The sequence below is a fragment of the Opisthorchis viverrini genome, assembly GCF_000715545.1.
Source record: "Opisthorchis viverrini unplaced genomic scaffold opera_v5_338, whole genome shotgun sequence".
Taxonomy (NCBI): Eukaryota; Metazoa; Platyhelminthes; class Trematoda; order Opisthorchiida; family Opisthorchiidae; genus Opisthorchis; species Opisthorchis viverrini.
This window is the reverse complement of record NW_008751996.1, coordinates 509,899-528,270: the sequence shown is the minus strand read 5'-3', so window position 1 is coordinate 528,270 and position 18,372 is coordinate 509,899. Positions and strand designations below refer to the sequence as shown.

The following is an 18,372-nucleotide window of genomic DNA, read 5'->3' as shown; positions in this document are numbered from 1 at the left end:
CTCCAGGCTGAATTTGGAAGTTTCGCAGGCTTGTCCTGAAAAACAGTTTACTGCGCATTTCTTTCCTGCTGGGATGCATCGGGATTCAACTGATAGACAAATCTACGTCTGGAACACAGGTGGGACCACCATTTCCACTGCTTTAGGTTAAAAATCCAAACTCTGAACCTGGAAACTGCGATGTGTCTTGTTCCAACCACCTTATGAGCTCTAACTGAAGTAAACCACACCGCAGATTCATCATATCTGTTTCGTGCTTGATCTATCTGTTTTGAAGTCATTATGCCTTCGGTCACCAGTCTTGACATTTGATTAGCACACTGTTTCAAACCAACACAGTTGTGAACACTGTTGAACACTCACACTCATCTCTCTGTTTGACTTAGCTCGTCTGAATACAGTTGCACAAAATTCAGCTCCTACCAATTCGGCTACCACAAACACTGGTGCCTCTGTACCTCGAAAATCCAATTGTGTGAAAGAAATCGAGCGGATTCAGCAGCGACGCGAAGAAAGGCGAGCTGCTCAGCGGGCGTTTCGTGACCAAATTGATCTCGATCCGAGCAATCCAAACTATGAATTCCATATGATGATCAAGTAAGTCCCGAGTATTCAATCCCTCGCCTGGTTTCCTCCCGTCTATTTCAAGTTGCTTTATTTTTTACCAAGATGAGACGGCTCAGAGTTTATAGCGCGAATTTACTGACCAAAGGTCCGCGGTTCGAACCCGACCTCTGCCTCTCGACTCCCCCTGTTTAGGCTTGGGCAACTTGGCAGTATCTCAGCTTTCGTCCTTCCTTCGGGTGTCCTGGCAGCTAGGCACCGAAATAGTGTTACAGCTGAACGATTTTTTCGCTACTGAATGACCGGTTTTTGATTGAACTTCTTTTAAGGAGAGGGTGTTGGAAATCTGTAAAACCCTGATCGTGGGGATGTATAGTCACGATGGGAAGTTACTAACCCAAGTCTTTGGGTGACCAGCATCTTTCCTCCGCTGCCTTCATTTTCACAGCAATTTTAGGCTGAGCATGCTTAGTTGAAGCTATCCTCTTCCCAGTGCTCTCTTATGATGTTCTGCAACGGTTGTCATCGATCAATTAACATTTGATAGTTTATTGTTACTACGACCACCTACAGTAAGTTCAGCTAGATATTACTTTTCTACAGGGAACTGATTGTTCCAGTATAGACTGAACTATAAGACCCATAGATAGCCTCTTGGAATGGCAAATTTTCTACTTAAGTTGCTCCTGTACACCGCTTGGCACATTTCGATGCAGTTTGTTTCGTCTGGTTACGCGTTGTTTGGAGATCACCTGTGCTGCTAATTCGAAACTTGCAAACCACCTCCCAATCGGGCCCCTATCCTTACGCAGTGTCAACGTAGACAGAGTAGGAAAGGGTCTTAGGAATTTTACACGACCAACTTCGTCAGTCGGGTGATTCCCCTTCACATTTTCGTGAAACTAATCAATGTAACCATCACTTGTCTTTTGGGAGGTTAATTATGACGTCGTCCGTATTGATTATGCATGAAACATTCGAACCAACGTTCACACGGAAGCCCGTGTCAATGGAATATCCCATTAGAATAGGGTGGGATTTATACAATCTCAGGTCTTTCGCAGTTCGGAGAAATCACGGGGGATTTTGGTTAACACCTAGGAGCTGTTGATCTCAAGACCATGCGTCCACTGACCAGTCTTGGAAAAGTGATGATCTGGTCGCAACCTTCCACTATTCATCAGGTCGTTCGAGTAAAGTCAGCCGCTTGTCACAGCGAAACAGATTATTTTAATCTAAGCACGGGCTGAAAAAGACTGGCGAGTGAGCAACAGGTAAAAACTACCAGCCAAAATTGACGGTAACCGATATCATCTACGTTCAATGGATGAGTTTCAGTTGTAATTAAAAGTATTGGACGATTGATTTTTTCGGTACTGAACCAGATCCTTAATTGGATTATTCGGTTAAATTCTCTGAAACTCGCTCGAACCACAACTCGATCCGAAATAAACAGTATATGACCAATGAACCAGTTCTGGTTACTGGATACGCTCTTTACTTGAGGTAACATTTGTTCAAACGAGCATTCATGTTTCGATCGCCCTGCTGAGTCTGTTCTTCAGGCTTCTGATACATTGGTTGTCCGAGCTATGAGGGCGCGCCCCACAACTTAAATTAATTTGTTTTCCGTGACTTTTGCCTTTTATACGCAAGATGCATGTGGAATAAATTCGGTCACTTCACCCTCCAGTCTTTGCAGTTTTTTAAAGTAGGTGTAGCCCAGAAGACTGACTGAATCCATAGGCTATTATTGACCATATCCGATTATATTTCACCCTTTCCAGTGAATATCGCAGTTCGTTGGATTACCGACCTTTGACGAATGCTGATCCGATTGAGGATCATCAGATTTGTGTTTGTGTACGCAAACGACCGATGAACAAGAAAGGTAACCCAAAAAACTTTCAAAGAATCTCCTTTGCTCAATTTGATAGTGTTCGCGATACGCATATTCAAATTCTGTCTTCCTCTCATCATCCTACAGGAACCTGTGCAAGCAACTCAGGTGCTGTAGGGTCAATCCGGGGTTAGTATCAAATGACGGACAATCCAGGCTGTTTTTCCTTATCACCTGGACTACTTATCTATAGGAACTGGGTAGTATTCAGTTTACTGATCGTTCTTGGCTGCAAGATTTATCCCGGTTACTTCTGTGTCATTTTCTAATAATCACAAAGTTCGTTATCCTTGACAATTTTGGCCTTCTGAATTTCCGAAAGCTTTGCAATTTGCAACTCATCCTAGTATTCCGATTCTTTTTTCTAAGGGTTGATGGTCCGACTGCGATTCTTGGTGTGTAGACATCCACTTCCAGATTTACATATCACATCGAACTAGGCTGATTAACCCCCGCACACAAGAGATGAATCTACACGTGGTTTGGTCACAGCCGCGCGTGCAGCCAGCTGAACGCACTGCGTCTGGTATGAATCCGAGGAGATAAGGCCGGTTCAGCTGTTAGTCGATCCGCATACCCAAACCGATGATCCCTTATTGTTACACCATGCGGGAGCAACTGAACAGCTGTGAACTCAGCGTATGCGAATTCGTTGCCTGGTGATACCATTCATAAGCTGTACGTGGGTGCAAACATATGGAGAGCTGTTGCTAGCTACTAATCAGTGTGATTTGTACAACGATGGTCACAGGAAGTCACATCTAGTACTGTTTTAAGCTTAACACTCCGCCCTATCCAATGTTTAAAATGAATTGTTTGCCAATATATACGCTCAGAGGCTTTTGTCGTGATTGTTACAGACAGAGATGTCTCTGAGCGGGTTGTGATCAGAATCCTTTTACCTTCTCTCGAGTTCATACGAAAAGTCTCTTCGATTGTCCCTAAATATAGCGGAATCGTGCAATGCACGCTTTAGTTTGACTCCTATCCAGTAAAAAGCTGTCTGTCAAGCACGGTGTGATAGGCATTCAGCTATCCGTTACTTTCTTCACTCAGAGGCTGGGCGCAAAGAGATCGATGTTATCACCGTGCCCAATAAGCAGTCGGTTGTCGTCCATGAGCCCAAAACCAAGGTGGATCTGACCAAGTACTTGGAGAACCAACAATTTCGATTCGATTATGCATTTGATGACACATCGGACAACGAGTTGGTAAGTCTTTTCAGTTAGCACTCAACATTCTTATTGGTGATGTTTGTGCGTCTTCTGCTGTTTCAAGCTGGCACGGTGCTATTGATAAGTTGTGGTGTTGTATTTAAAGAGTTTCTGGGGGGGTATTCTGCAGAAGCATTGTAGACTCCCCCAACACTTAACAACATGTTTTGTTTTTTTATCAAGACGTTGGAAAATTATTTGGATTCCCATCTTTATGTTAGACCTTTCAGTGTGAAAAGATGTTCAACAGGTTGGTGGTCACTGCATGCTGTGGCTGGATTGGCTGCAACAAGATCGGTTTGGCTGAACTAGCCGATAAACCTGCGAAAGTACAGGCTGTTTCTCATCAAAGCCTTTGGAGAAGTAAATTGTGTGAATATTTTTAAGTAGCTGTCTTGCCTGGACAAAAAACTGTATCAACGACTCCATGATGAGCGATTCTGGAGGGCTTAGTTTCATCATTCGCTCTCCGTCTTGGCGCGTTGGTTTCACTTTTCAGGAATTTATCCAAATGTGGTCATCGTAATTAAGTGTGCTTCCACACCTTCACTATAATCAGGTCTACCGGTATACGGCGAAACCTCTTGTCGAATGCATTTTCGAGCGTGGTATGGCAACTTGTTTTGCCTATGGACAAACCGGTTCAGGAAAGACACACACAATGGGTGGCGAGTTTCACGCACGAGGACAGCAAAACTGTACTAATGGAATCTATGCTTTGGCCGGTGAGTTTTACCGTTTCTTTTTGAAAGCACTGCCCTCCCAGAGCTGACCTCTTGGCTGTTGCAGTGTTAATCTGCTATGATGTTCACATATTATCCAACGCTTCTACGTGACAGAAGCTTCTGTGCAGCACAATCACTTAAAGCATATTGCAACCGAGAGAACCAGGTGACTTTCAGTTGAGTCTTCTGTAACCAGTGAATTAATTTCCAGATGAAGGTTTATGTTTTGATGGGGCTTGTGACATTCCCATGTATGATCTCATTCTCCGATTTCGCTGCTTACATTATGCTGCACCCAAAATGACATATGTGTATTTGTTGCTTAGCCAACTGAGTCACGTGCTTAAAGCACGTCACATTCGTTTGTGAGCGTCCTCGATCGTTCAGCTGTTGTGTTGACGAGAACAGTGTGAATTGTGATGCATCGTACCATGAAGTTATCTTTGGACTAATGTATGCGCTTATTGTTGGGTCTTTCGCGGCTAGTCTATTCCAAGCATAGGGAGTGTCAGTGATTTCATGGCTGCATTCGCCTGTTTGTTTGGACATTGGTAGTTCAGACGTCCAGTTCCGTTTTGTTGTGGCCTGTTGTATAACCACAGTGAATGTCTCTGTTTCGGATCCTACTTTGCCACGAACTGAACTTATCTCCACTAAATTACTGTTTTTTTGTAATAGGCTGACGAACATCAACGCGCTCATATAGCATGCTGTTCTTTTACAGTACTGTGTGAAGTCAATCGGTAAGCAGATTCGTATGGCATGCAATAACCTCACTCTGGTGCTCTTTTCACGTTTCAGCTTCGGATGTGTTCGCTTTGAATTCCACGAAGTACCGGCATGAGCGACTGCGTGTTGAGTCGGCTTTCTTCGAGATATACAGTGGTAAAGTGAGTGGTACTGAAGTAACCGCCTCACTTAGTTGCCATTTAAAGTAACTTGTACGATTCATGATGGTATATTGTACCCCATATTTTTCGTCGTATCCCCCTCGGAAGATTTCCAATTTTTCATAACAATCGATTCCAGTTTTCACGATTTTTTTGCAACAAGATACAGACATTGCCCCCTCATCATCGCGCTCGGTTTCAAGGTATTGCTCATCGTTTGCACAACTGGGAACAGCTTGTAAGGTAACATGGACGTGGAACATCTGCTTTTTTGTAACCAACAAACTTAACATTACTACCAGCAGTTACGCTTCTGAGTGATTTTCTGATTGGGTTATATCAGTCGTCAGCGCTACTAACAGGCGTGATTCAGTCTCGCACTCAATTGGGTTCCCATATGCGAGATATTATTTTCGTTTCGTAGCAATATTTTCATCCTTCGCACTGATAAAAACCTTTGATAACTACCATACCATCTTCGCTGAGTTCACACTCCAGCGTTGTTTTCTATTCACAGCTATCCCTTCGTTTTAGGTTAACACAGCTGTACCAGCTGGAGACACTGTATTATCTCCGCCTACCTCTCGGCTTCTTCTGCCGCTAATGTTAATAACCCCCTTGATTTCTGCGTCACTGTTGCCTACAGGTAGCCGCTTGGCACCACAGATTAAATCGGGTTCTGAGAAACAATGGGGAAAATCCTACGCACCTCTCCTATGAACGACACGCTCTCCATGATCGTAGGGGCAGGAAATGTCCACTGTATCTTTACGATGCATTGTTTCGTATCAGTGACATGTATGCAGGTATAATGACTATCGGATATGATGGATTTGAAAGCTATCAGGACTCCTTGTACGTAGCTGTTGAAAGCAGACAACAGTTTTCTCAACTGACTGTAGAAACCAAGAGGGACCCTGCACATTGATCGCCCCTTGCGAAAGATAATAACGCTCTCAACATTTTTCGGTATTAGTGGTGTTTTCTCCGAAGTTAGGTTACTTTATCAGTGGTATATGTAAAAACTTAAATTGGTGCTACACATTGAGAGTTGACTTGAATCCGAGCCTTAGGGAAGCATCACGATACTTTCAGGTGATTCTAAAAAACTTCAACAGCGGTATTGTTGTAGTGTTTACCTACTTATGAGAAGGTACAAGAAGAAAAATACGGTGAATCACGATAGGAACACAGGGTGCAACGACCAAAAACGCAATTTCCCACTATTTTCTTAAAAGATAATATGATATCTGCAGAACTTAACAGTTTTTCCGACTGAAGGATGATGGTTTTTAGTTTCCTGACGCACCGCAAAATCGGCAGTATGTCTAACTATTGGTAACCCGAGTGGATTTATTGGCTGCTGATCAGCGGTCAATCCCTATTAATAAGAAAATTGAGTGGACACGAATACTGGACCGAAGAACTCGAGACATTCCCATCATTTTCTGGTTTTGGAGGATGGATTTCGACACTTAAAATTCAAACCAGGTACTCATGACTCGTGCAATTCGCCTAGCAGACTCTGCTGGGTTATGAAATCTGTCAGTACAGCTTATTTTTCCTCTCGAATTTGTAATAAGACGGTCATCGTTCTTAGACCAATTTATTTCTAGGACAGTCAACGACAAGTTGAAGAATGTCGTTTCATCCCTGGTATCTACTTGATCTACTTGATCTTTCTAATCACGATCATTCACGAAAAACGTGATCTGTACAGGTTGTCGATGAAACATATAACGGTCGCAAAATTTTATTTGGTATTGGTATTTGGACCGTGTGCACGAATAGCACAATGAGGATGTTCACTGTCCACTTAGATGTTTTGTGTAAAGTTAGGACAATTTTCAAACTGCTTGCTGACTACAGAACAGACTAATAGGCTCCCCGAAATTCCACAGAGACCCTTTTCAGTCAACCAACTACAAGACAATCATCTTCCCAAAACAAAGCCATGGAGTCCTACAAGGGATGAATAATAATTTAATAATTTAACTAACTTCTCGATGGGTCTTTGGAGGCAAACGTTCTCAACCTTTGCATTGGCAAGGTCTTGATTATGCTTATGTGAAATGAGGAAGGAAACGACGTCTTGGAATTTTGAAGTGTTAGTGAAATATACCATAAAGTATATTCAGTGAACTATTCACTGTTACCGGTATACTTGAACCAATAGAAAAAACGATACAGATAGGTCATGAACGTACAGGGCAAGTAAAGACCAGACACCTGTTGGCAATGGTAAGAACTCGGCTGCCCACACATGAGTACTAGGTTCGGGTGGCAAAATAGTAATGTTTACCTTGATGGAACATCGTTCGTTGCATCAAAAGCCTCCAAACAGCAGAAGCGGACCTCTTTTTTGTCACTATCAACATATATTTTAAGTGTAGATAAAAAGGCATGTGGTTTAGCCCTTTTTCCGAGTTCTGAAGAAACCGAATGCAAAAGGTACTGAACAACGTTGAGTGTAGAGCGCGACTCTTCACAGCCTGAGATACTTGTCTGGTGTTAATGCTCGATAACATTACCCCCTGAAATAACGCACGCAGCAAATCGATCGACTTTTCAATCTTCCTTTCTTATGTACCAAAGTTACCTTTGTTATCTCCCAGCGATTAGTTGTCGTTCAGCTGGTGGAATACAGTAAATATCTGCACACAATATGAGGAACAGAGATGATAGCAGACTTGGACCACATGCTTCGTTACATTCTAGTTTGAACATCTTTCCCTGTACCATATTTATGATCGGTTGTTAGTGGAGACACTCGCTCATTTGGGACTTCCAAAAGTGTTGGTGGATCGGTCGAACTTGTGGGTTCATGATTCAGCATGTTAGGTCAATGCTGTTCATGCGTACTAGAACGCATTCCCATGTATCTGCATGTCACTGCAATGTCTATTACCAGCAGCATTTAATTCCAGGTTCCATTCCTCCCATCAGATGCCCAATTTCAGGACGTTGCCCATTCTTGTATGCAGCCTCCTTTTTCTGAAGCTGTTTCAGGAAAATAGAGGGAAATCTTGCTGTAAGTGGCTTCAATAGGCCGAATTAGGAGAAGGGTTCTGTCAACGTTGTCGAAGACTAATATTATGGAGGACTGCGAAATACGTGTAGGAAAGCTCTATCCCTACTGAGCTGGTGTTTTAGAGCGAACAACATCCTCACCCTGGCACCCGCAAATTCATCGCGTGGTAGCTCGACTAGACTACAACGCAACGTGCCTGTGTGTAACCATAGAGTAGCTACAAATCATAGATACAGTCAGGTCTGTTGCCGGGCTTTTTGAGGAAACGCAAGTTGTTCAGCCTGTGGAGTTTGAAAGACAGTCTGTTTTATTTGGATCGATTACCTGTTGTAATACAAGCGAGTGGTCACTACGGCGGAAAACGGATTAAGAAATACGATGAGCTCCGCCACTGAGGTTCTAGGGACAATATACGCACATTATTTCTCCTTCAAGCAAAGACTACACGCGAAACGGACTGAGTGGTCTTAGTTGAGGATTGTACTACTTGGAGTGGAAACAAAAATTAAAGTTTGCTAATGCTGGTCTACTCGGCCTACAGTGACCAGCTTGAGTCGTTGTAACCAGCCTCGACAATGATGCGATGTATATAGCGTTCTCTTTTAAGGTAACTGCACACTGAAGTACTCCTCTGTACCATCCTTAGCACATTGCTGCTGCCAACTCTGCACATGCCATCACAACTTATTTGGATTTGGTGGAGTCGGCTGACAGTATTCAGTAAAAGCCAGGTCTGGCAGCTGCGGAGCAACCAAATGTTTACAACAAATGAGAAATATTTCAATTCAGGTCTACTGGGTTCTCTTCCATGAAACGCAAGATGAAGTCCATTAGGGCGATAAAAAGTTAGGGTCATCTGAATCCGTGTGTAAATCATCAAATGACGAATCCTAAACACTATCAACTTCGATGCGATAGATACCGTTTTGTTGATGAGATAATCGGTTGTTTTTTCCAAGTTTTTTAAACGAGCTCTTGCTGTTTTCATCAGAACAGTTGGATTTGCAATATTCGTCTTTTCTTTTGGATCTGCCACTGATATTTAGTGTGACATAAAACAACAGCTTTTGACATATTACCTATTCAGAAGGGTACCCTATGTGGAAAGATTAACATTCAGTTGCACGCCCTTGAAAGGATCGAATATGATCGCGCGATAACTGTACGTAGTTGGTGGAGTAACTAACTAAACTACCCCGGACACAAGAGCTCACACAATTAGGTAGGCTACCCCTCTAAGGTCGCTGATGCTTTTGTCAAGTGTATTGAAGAAATACTTAAAGTGGACTCTGCTGATTCTCGAGTTTGTCACAGATTTAGTAAGGTGTGTTCAGTGAATTTGGTCTGTGAGTGCAGTGCCTGCAACATTCACATTAATCATTAAAAAGGTCGACGTTGTCCATTTGTAAATTCTTCTCTTTGTAGGTTTTCGACCTTCTCAATAAGAAGAACAAACTTCGCGTACTGGAAGATGCCAAAGGCCAGGTTCAGGTCGTCGGTTTACGTGAGGAACCAGTTACCTGCGTCGATGATGTGCTGCGGCTTTTACAACACGGTCAACACATAAGAACAAGCGGACAAACTTCGGCCAATCAACATTCTAGTCGATCGCATGCTGTTTTCCAGGTGACGTTTGATGCGACTTTTTCTTTATGCCACAGATTGGGGTTCGTATAGATTTGATTCATGTGCTGTGCTATGGAAATCACCCATCAGCACTTAAATGGCTGAGTGAAGCCTAACGAATGCTATTAGCGAAGGATGTCCATTTGTTGACTGATTCTCCCTTGTCGGATCATTGTTTGGTATTGCATAATCCGAAGTGCAGCTGATAATACATACACACAGACCTAGTACTTCACGAAAAGCAGTTTTTCCTCCATTAGTAGTGGTAAACTCTTTGTGCTTATTCGCCCTTTTCTTTGTCATTCTGCCTTGCAGTTGATTCTGAAACGCGAAGGAAGTAACAAAATTCATGGGAAATTTTCTCTAATCGACTTAGCAGGTAACGAAAGGGGAGTGGACACAAGCAGTTCAGACCGTCATACGCGGATGGAGGGTGCAGAAATCAACAAGAGTTTGTTGGCGCTGAAGGTGAGTGAGTAGCATCTGACTTGTAGTCGATCCTCGCTGGTACAAGGTTCCTGAGAATAATTTTGTCAATTTAGATTTCAATAATCGCTTGTCATCACTATTTCACAAAATAAACACTAGTGTCCTCTACCAAGCTGCATCTCCGTAGTTTATGCTTTAGCATGTGCTGGGGTGTCTGCACAAGATCACACACTTTCCTTAAAATGTTGCAATTCACTCGCCTTATTTAAGCTGCAGAATGGAATTCGGCTGATGAAGGAAAACCATCACCATCACCGTCATAACGCTAGTGTTCAGTGTGATAGAGTTCAACACGCGACGGCCGATTTGGCATGAGATTACTTTTAAGTGTGCAATTCACGTTTGTGCGTGGAGCGGAACCCTGGCACAGGGACCAACTTATCCGTCCAGCTACAATTTGGCTGAAAAAAAAAAGAGATGTAAAACACGAAACTACTCCAAACTGTGTTCGCCGAGTCGATCCTCAAAAGATACACCAGAAGGGTCCTTGTCTAGGAGGTGGATTTAATAACGGCTGTGGATTAGAGATGTTATCACTTTATCATGAGCACGAAGTTCGTAGTTACCTGGCTTTTCCATTATCCGGTGGGTTCCATTTGCGAGTTTTCAGACCACTCTTATTAGAACCTTCGGGTTTACTCTTCGTATCAGAGTGGACATTTCCATCACCTTCGCAGTCGCAGCTAATTCTTTTTTACATTGGAAAATCGCGACTCTGCATTACTGATTACCGATCACCATGATGCTCCTAAGAGTGAGACCCCCTGAAGATAGGCCACTGTTTAAGAGAGTCTGTAGCAAACATTTTCCAACAGATTTTCACTGGATCCTCCCTGGAAGAGTCACCGTTCGTCACTCTAGAGTCCACGGTTTCTTTTCTCGAAGATCCCGGTGTGCTGTAAAATCCTCGGCGACAAACGGTTTTGGGGGCAATACAGTCTATCTCAGATCTTAGATGCATCTGTAGACTAGGTCTGCTCTGGTTAATATGCCCGATTTAGACCGATCAACACGTACTTTCACCCACGGCGCACTGGCGATTTCGTGTCGTCTGGTGATGGAAGTTTCGCAACCAAATTTTCCAGATGGGTGGAAAAATCAGTGACCATCATCACAACCTGGGCCAGGAATGGTTTCCCCACCTGTATCTGTACCTCTTTTTAGCCGCTGTCAAACTAAAGTACGGTTTTTGTATAGGTAACTTAAATTAGCGTTGCAAAATATCGGTAACGACTTCGGAACTACTACATTTTAACGGAAACCTGATTTTCCAGTGCCGATTTTCGGAGATGTTGCTTGTTCGATATTGAAGGGTTCTTTTTTCCAGATGATACCAGTTCCGGATAACGAAATCCTATGTGGATTACACAGCATAATGTTCTTTGGAGGAGTCATTTCGCAAGGTGATCACAGTCTGTGATTTTTCTATGACCTCCCTGGCTGATTATTGGTTCTTATGGAGTTCAGCGGAAAGAGCTCACTCCCAGGGGAATTCAAAAAGCTTCTCTCCATAGAAAAGGAATCACTGTACTTCAGTTTGTGATGAACTCCCCCTAAGGCAGGGTAAACTTTAAGAATACATTGCAACACGTCTGCTCACAAAACTCGATTGGCCGCGTAATAATCCTTTAATTGTCCTATTTCTTGATTCAGTCGAGGACACGGGGACGCGAAAGTTGAACAACGTTCCTGATTATTGATAGTTTGGTTTTCAGTTGCCCCCCGATGCAACAGTTAAGCTTTGGGAAGGCGGGTGGCGGCTGGAACACTTAAAAAACAACGGGAGGGAGTTTATGCGTTTTGCGTACAAGGCATCTTCCAGAAACTAGGTGTTTCTCATGTAGAGTGACTCTTATCCCTGGCTAAAAGAAGTGCAAAATGTGAGTAATATGCCTTATTAAATCACGCTGGCGTACTTATGAGGTGTTAGCTTTCAAGAAACTGGTCAACAGTAGGCCGCTGCGAATCTGCACCGTCAACGAATGACTGGTGCTGTATCGTAATTGCGCTACTGACCAGCGGTTTCTGGCTAAGCAGTGGATCGTTTTTCTATCATCTGGAAATCTGAGATTTCATGTTTCATTATAGATTTGTGAAATGTCTACTGCTGATAATTCCAAATGCCAGCATAGATCGACTTCTCGAAAGGTATAACCCGCCATTGAAATGGGTCCATTCTATAACACAAAGGGTAGTTATATGCCTACAGGTTATCACGACCTGAAATCAACCGTAGTCTTTGTGAGCAGCCTGCCTTGAAAACCATATTTCAATATCTCTCCCTCAACTTGATCTCAAGCTGTCCGTTTTCATTCAGTTTACCTGTTCAAGTGAATGGGCTTTTCGCGAATATGACATGAACCTAGCACACACAGTCCAAGTTATGTGTGTTTTCTTAACCTTTCATCCATCCTTTCGTTTTTTCCACACTTTTCATCCACTAAACGCGCTAGGAATGCATTCGTGCCCTTGGGCGTAAAGGGGCTCATCTGCCGTTTCGTGCCAGTAAATTAACCCAGGTCCTTCGAGATTCGTTTATTGGCGATCGGTCAAGAACTTGCATGATTGCAATGATATCCCCGGGCATGGCGAGTTGTGAACATACACTGAACACGCTGCGGTACGCTGACCGGTAAGTTTGAGCCTCATATTTATTTAATGCAAACCCATGTCAGAAGATCATTGTGAACATACTTTATCTTCCCACAGTTGTTTACTGTTTGTCCCTCCTTGTTTTCTGTATTGCTTTGTGACTTGAGCACACCTTACACTAAAAACTAAGGGTATAGATGACTCAGCATTGCATATCAAACCTTTGCTCGACCATATTACCTAGTGTAGTTTGGTACAAAGTTACAGCTATACCTACACACCAGAACGGTTGCACATTTTCTGTCCTTCAAAGCGCATCTTGTGACCTACCAACAGGCTCCCATTTCTTGAAAATATGTACTTATGTTTGCCAATCCATCTAATATAGTTGCCATTGGATACGGTTTTGTTGAATAGCTGTATTCTGCCTTTGAAATGGTACAAAGATGCTCTCACGTGAACTGATCCTATATGGTTTGAAAAACTGATTATAGAACTGTCCGGTTCAAACTGCTCGGTATCCGAAATGTACTTGCAGGAATTTCATAACGCGCCGATAGGTCAGCATCAGCCTGAATAGACCCGATACTTTGGAGATTAGCGTAGTTTTTGACTTACAGCCAAACCGTTGCCTAGGTCAACTGTAACCCCAACTCCCGGATTCCTGTGATGGTTCCTGAATAAGGTCAACCTGATTAGTTTCATTTTACAGTTTTCTTGGATGTATTCACGTTGTTTTTCGAATAACGTTACAAGAGGATTCGTTGAGCCGAGCAAACATGATTTGCTTGAAAAGCCATACTGAGTGTATCAATTGTTACCTGGCGAGGTTCACCTTTTTCAGCAGGGGAATTCTTGGAGTGTTTCACTTATGTCACTTCGTCGTCTTCTCTGTCTCCATTCTTTTGCAACAAGTGTGAAAGAACTCGGCCCCGGTGGTATCACCTCTGGTAAGTGGCATTTGTATGTGTCTAGACTTTTATGTATGTTTCCACTCATTCACTCGTTAAGCCCGAGGTTGTCAATCAACATTTTGACTCACTTCGTGTGCGCTGGTTTTGAGACCTGTATGTATTTGTGGGTACTTTGCATTATAAAACTCACCACTTTGTCCCTTCTAAATGTCATGCTACTCAACCTCAATAGTCGCATGTCACTAGGCGACAACCTGTGGGTCACGTGATAGGTATGCACGATGCCGTAGTGTGACTTAGTTTGTCCTCGTTTGTTGTTTGTTGCCTCTGCGACCAAAAACGGATACAACTACCTCTGTAGTTTGTTAACACAAACGTCATTGACCGGGATATATTCGGGCTGTGTAATCTAAAGGTTCCGTTGTCTAGTGATTCACTTGGTTCCCCAGTTTCCCACTGAGTTCTATCTTTTGTGCGTTTTCTACGGCCACACCCCTTTTCCATTACTTTTCTGTTGTCGAAACACCGACGACAGCTATGCTGTCAGTGAACGTCTTTTTCCGGATGTGTTGCTTGAAGGTGCAAACACCTCAGAATGACTGGCAAACTGTTGTTATACCTCCTTTTGTGTTATTTTCCCTTTCTACAACACAACTCTCTCCATATAAATCTCTCTTTGCTTAGCGGCCGGCTACTCGTTTTATGTTGCTTAGTGTTGTGCTTGGCTTCTGCTATGCCGATCATTTTTTGCAACCTCTGTCTCTATTTGTGGGTGTGTCTGTCGTGTTCTAATTAGTGATTTTTGTTTGAGAGGTTACCGTCTTTGCGCTTCACCAGTTTCACATTGTTGGAGTAATGTGTTCATTCCCGCAGTTATCATGAGAAGTCCTAAGCTCAAATTCCGTGTGACCCACAACTTAAAAATAAATGTGGATAGTCACCTTTCTATTCACTGCATTTTTGCATAAGCCTAATGTTTGGTTTGTTATTTACCCTGCAGTCAATTCTGAATCCCTTTTTTCACAACAGCGAACAGTAATGTTGACCTGGTGCCTTTGTCGGCCCGCAATGGAACTGCAGTGACGCGACCTATTGCAGCGAACACTGGAGGTTATGGTGACGTGAATGGTCACTCTTTGCTCAATTCCACTCTGCGCGCCCCAGCCATTAGTGCTGCATCAAACACTAATTGGAATCCTGGTCAACCGGCTCTCCAGTCTCTACGTAGCGGTCTTCTGGAAGATGACGATCTAGCCATGCTCCGATCGGCCAACGTATGTTTAGACGTTGTGTCAGGTTCTATTTTTCTGGCTCATCTCTGGTACCATTATCTGGACCGTGGTAGACTCGAGTGCAGCTGACCTAGGCTCCACGCCATCAGTGTCATCTAACTGACCTTTGAGGCCAAAGTTAGCTTTTTATGATTCTCGACAACTCATTATATTAACGTTCATGTTTTCCTGGTAATCGTGCGTGAGAAACTCAAGGAGAGTAGGTCAGCTCAGTGATTAGGAACTTTTCTTCAAATCTCCGATTTAAGACAAATGCTGTCTTTCATGTCCAATAAATTTGTGGATCTGGGCACCCCAGTTCGTCTTGGTTAGCTGGTGAATATGAAATTGCCGCCGTTAGCCGATTCTCCACAAACAGTATAAGCCTCTTGAGGGTATATAGTGTGCACGTGGCTACGGTTGACTCACTGTGACCACAACGTTCCAGTCCGTTATCCTCATCCCTGCTTAGACGATTTTCAATTGGACATGGTTCTGTAAAAAAATAGTTACAACGGACGCAAAACTAACTCCAGTTAGCAACAGTCATTCTCCTGCTTTCTTACTTCAGGACGGGGAGGTTACCGATGATCTGCTAACATTCCAGGAAGTCGTCACTCAGATCGAGCGAATGGAAGAGGAGGTTTGTGATGATCATAAGGCTCTATGTACGGTAAGTGTGTCTCCTCTTACCTGTCCGTAGTATTTTCGGTTTTCCTCCTGAAGTGCCGTGTGTTTCTGTCTTTTTAGTCACATGAAATGTAGCTTGTGCACATAATGTAATACGACAACAGGCGTGCCCACTATTGGTTAAGAAGAATTTGGAAATGCTCAATCAAACCAAGTGACTTCGTGGGTCCCTTTCGTACTGGTCGGTAGCCATCGTTCAAATTGACATCTTACCTCCCTCTGGAAGTTGTATTTTAATGCTCTCGATTTTCATGAGCCCTATTCTATTGTCTCAACTGTGATTTACTTCGGCAATTGTGTCGAGCGAGTGGAATGAACCTATTTGGGATTCATTACTGAATATACACGCATATCTTCATAAAGACCCCTTATATATATTATGTTTGACCTAAGTCAAAATAATGGCTATTTTCTCGCTGATCAAAGATTGCTTGCCTCAGTTAACACGTTCATGTTGTATCCACACTTCATACAGTCTATGACCGATTGGACCAAAGAACACTTTCGACTGTACAAAGAATCAAATCAAGTGGAATTCAACGTTGAAGGTAACTAGTCTTATGGACTTTTTTTATGCGGTTCGTCCTAGCTGTCCAGCGTACCGATATCCTGACTTCACTTCACTCTAAGACTCGTGTTTATTTCTAAGGTTTATTCGTATGGCAGAATGGTTCGTTCTCACTTGAGCTTATGCGTTTTCTGATTGGGAACGTCGTTTTTTTACACTTCACCATTACTGCCGGGAACAAAGTCCCCTGATTTGCATGTTAAATTGGGCCCACGCTCGCACCACTTGTGACAGATTTTGTCTGACTACTCGTTATCCTTGAACCGTGAATCCGGTTGCGTTATATATCCTTTTTAACTAGAGTATTTTCCATTACATATACGTGAAATCAATGGGAGTGGCAAATCCTACTATCGGGAAACGCTGTTTGGATTACACAAAAAATGTCTCATTACAAAGACCAAAAATAGCTGGTGTTGCTTCTTTATTCTTTAGTGCATATCTGTCTGTGCATGACTGTCTAAATGGCAACCCCACATGGAGATTTGAAATGGCGAATTTCATAGACTATGGATTAGTTGACGGCACCTTCCTGGACTATGGCCTATCGGCTTTGTCCATAAGTATGAGTGTGTAAGTACGTCTACACAGACGTAGTATATCGTATGAAAAAACCGTCACACTACATGAACAGAAAAGGCCAACCGCCTTGTATGTAGCTCCATCCAGGGTGAGGGAAAAAGAGCGAAATGGAAAAAGCATGAGCGTGTTTAGTAATCAGCCTGATACCAGCACTTTGTTTTCATGAGGAGAAACTCAAATCAAAATGACGGGTTGTCAGCTCGTTAGTAATCTGATGCCCCTATTCTCGCAGTCACAAACCACTACTATGTTGCGCGCTTATTTCGGTATCGAGGTAATTCCGTGGCTATAGTTCAACGCCACCATGAATGGAAAGACACCATAGAGGACAGATTCGAGTAGAAACAAAGGTAACAAGAAATCTTGTCGGACTACGCTGGAGACGCCAAATGCGGAATAATTCGCGGTGCGCCCAAAAAATGTTCGCGTGCAGCGTCTTCAGGATGTTGACATTATGACGGAATCCCATTCTTTATGGGGCAGTTGCACGAAGTAGTTCTGTTGGTGGTATCAAAACCACTTTGATATCGGGAAAGACCATAAGTTTGTATAGTGCAGCTCCAGCAATTGTCGTTTGATCACTACATTTCTCCGACTGGAACCTTGCTCGTTCTTTATGGACTGATTGAGACAGTAACTAGTGGGTTAATAGATGGCCTGGACATGTTTTCAAAATAGGTTGTTAATGCTGACGAGGTCGACTGACCTTATTCGGCGTTCAAGTGTACGTGCGATAATATGGCTTACAGGTTTTCAATAGCACGTGGTCGCACCGTAAATTTTTCACTTGAGCTCACTAATGGGTACGCTCTAAATGCCTACGTTCTTTCTGTCAGGCAACATGACTTCACCGGCTGGTCCAACTGTTAACGCCTATGTCGACCGATTTTGGTTTGCCACACTTGTTCTATGTGACGAAGTGGCCACTTTTTCCTATCCATTGGAAATTTTAATTGGTTAAAGTTATGTGGTAATAAGTGCAACGCGACGAAAAGAGCCACAGTCCTGTTTGCAGTCATTTCTATACGGTAGTCTATCAGTTAATTCAACCTTTAAACGTTTTTTCCTCACCTTCCTGTTTACCTTGTAACAGACTACAGTAATCGGTTGGAACGGCTCCTTACAGATCAGCTGAATGCCATCACTGCTCTCAAAGGTCGGTCATTATTAATGTCATGCATCACTTCTTCTCTCTTACTCTTCGCCAGCTACTGATGAACGGTCTTGGTTCGGTTGAGCAGATGACCTTAGTTATTTAGTGTAACGTGACAACAGTTCCCAAGTGTTATTGTCCGAATACTGTAATTGAGTGAGTG

The 18,372-nt window shown here is 43.0% G+C and overlaps 1 protein-coding gene across 1 annotated transcript in view; it reads left to right on the top strand.

Annotated features, from left to right (window-relative positions):
• Positions 1 to 18,372, top strand: part of T265_10154 (hypothetical protein) — a gene marked incomplete at both ends in the record, with an annotated part of 33,858 nt that overhangs the window by 13,880 nt on the left and 1,606 nt on the right. Inside the window, 13 exons of the mRNA XM_009176442.1 lie at positions 387 to 597; positions 2,352 to 2,455; positions 3,521 to 3,675; positions 4,238 to 4,403; positions 5,205 to 5,293; positions 9,750 to 9,950; positions 10,266 to 10,418; positions 12,893 to 13,071; positions 13,947 to 13,981; positions 14,975 to 15,219; positions 15,788 to 15,889; positions 16,382 to 16,454; positions 18,150 to 18,212. Coding sequence (XP_009174706.1) covers positions 387 to 597; positions 2,352 to 2,455; positions 3,521 to 3,675; positions 4,238 to 4,403; positions 5,205 to 5,293; positions 9,750 to 9,950; positions 10,266 to 10,418; positions 12,893 to 13,071; positions 13,947 to 13,981; positions 14,975 to 15,219; positions 15,788 to 15,889; positions 16,382 to 16,454; positions 18,150 to 18,212 — 1,776 coding nt within the window. The remainder of the gene's footprint in view (positions 1 to 386; positions 598 to 2,351; positions 2,456 to 3,520; positions 3,676 to 4,237; positions 4,404 to 5,204; positions 5,294 to 9,749; positions 9,951 to 10,265; positions 10,419 to 12,892; positions 13,072 to 13,946; positions 13,982 to 14,974; positions 15,220 to 15,787; positions 15,890 to 16,381; positions 16,455 to 18,149; positions 18,213 to 18,372) is intronic.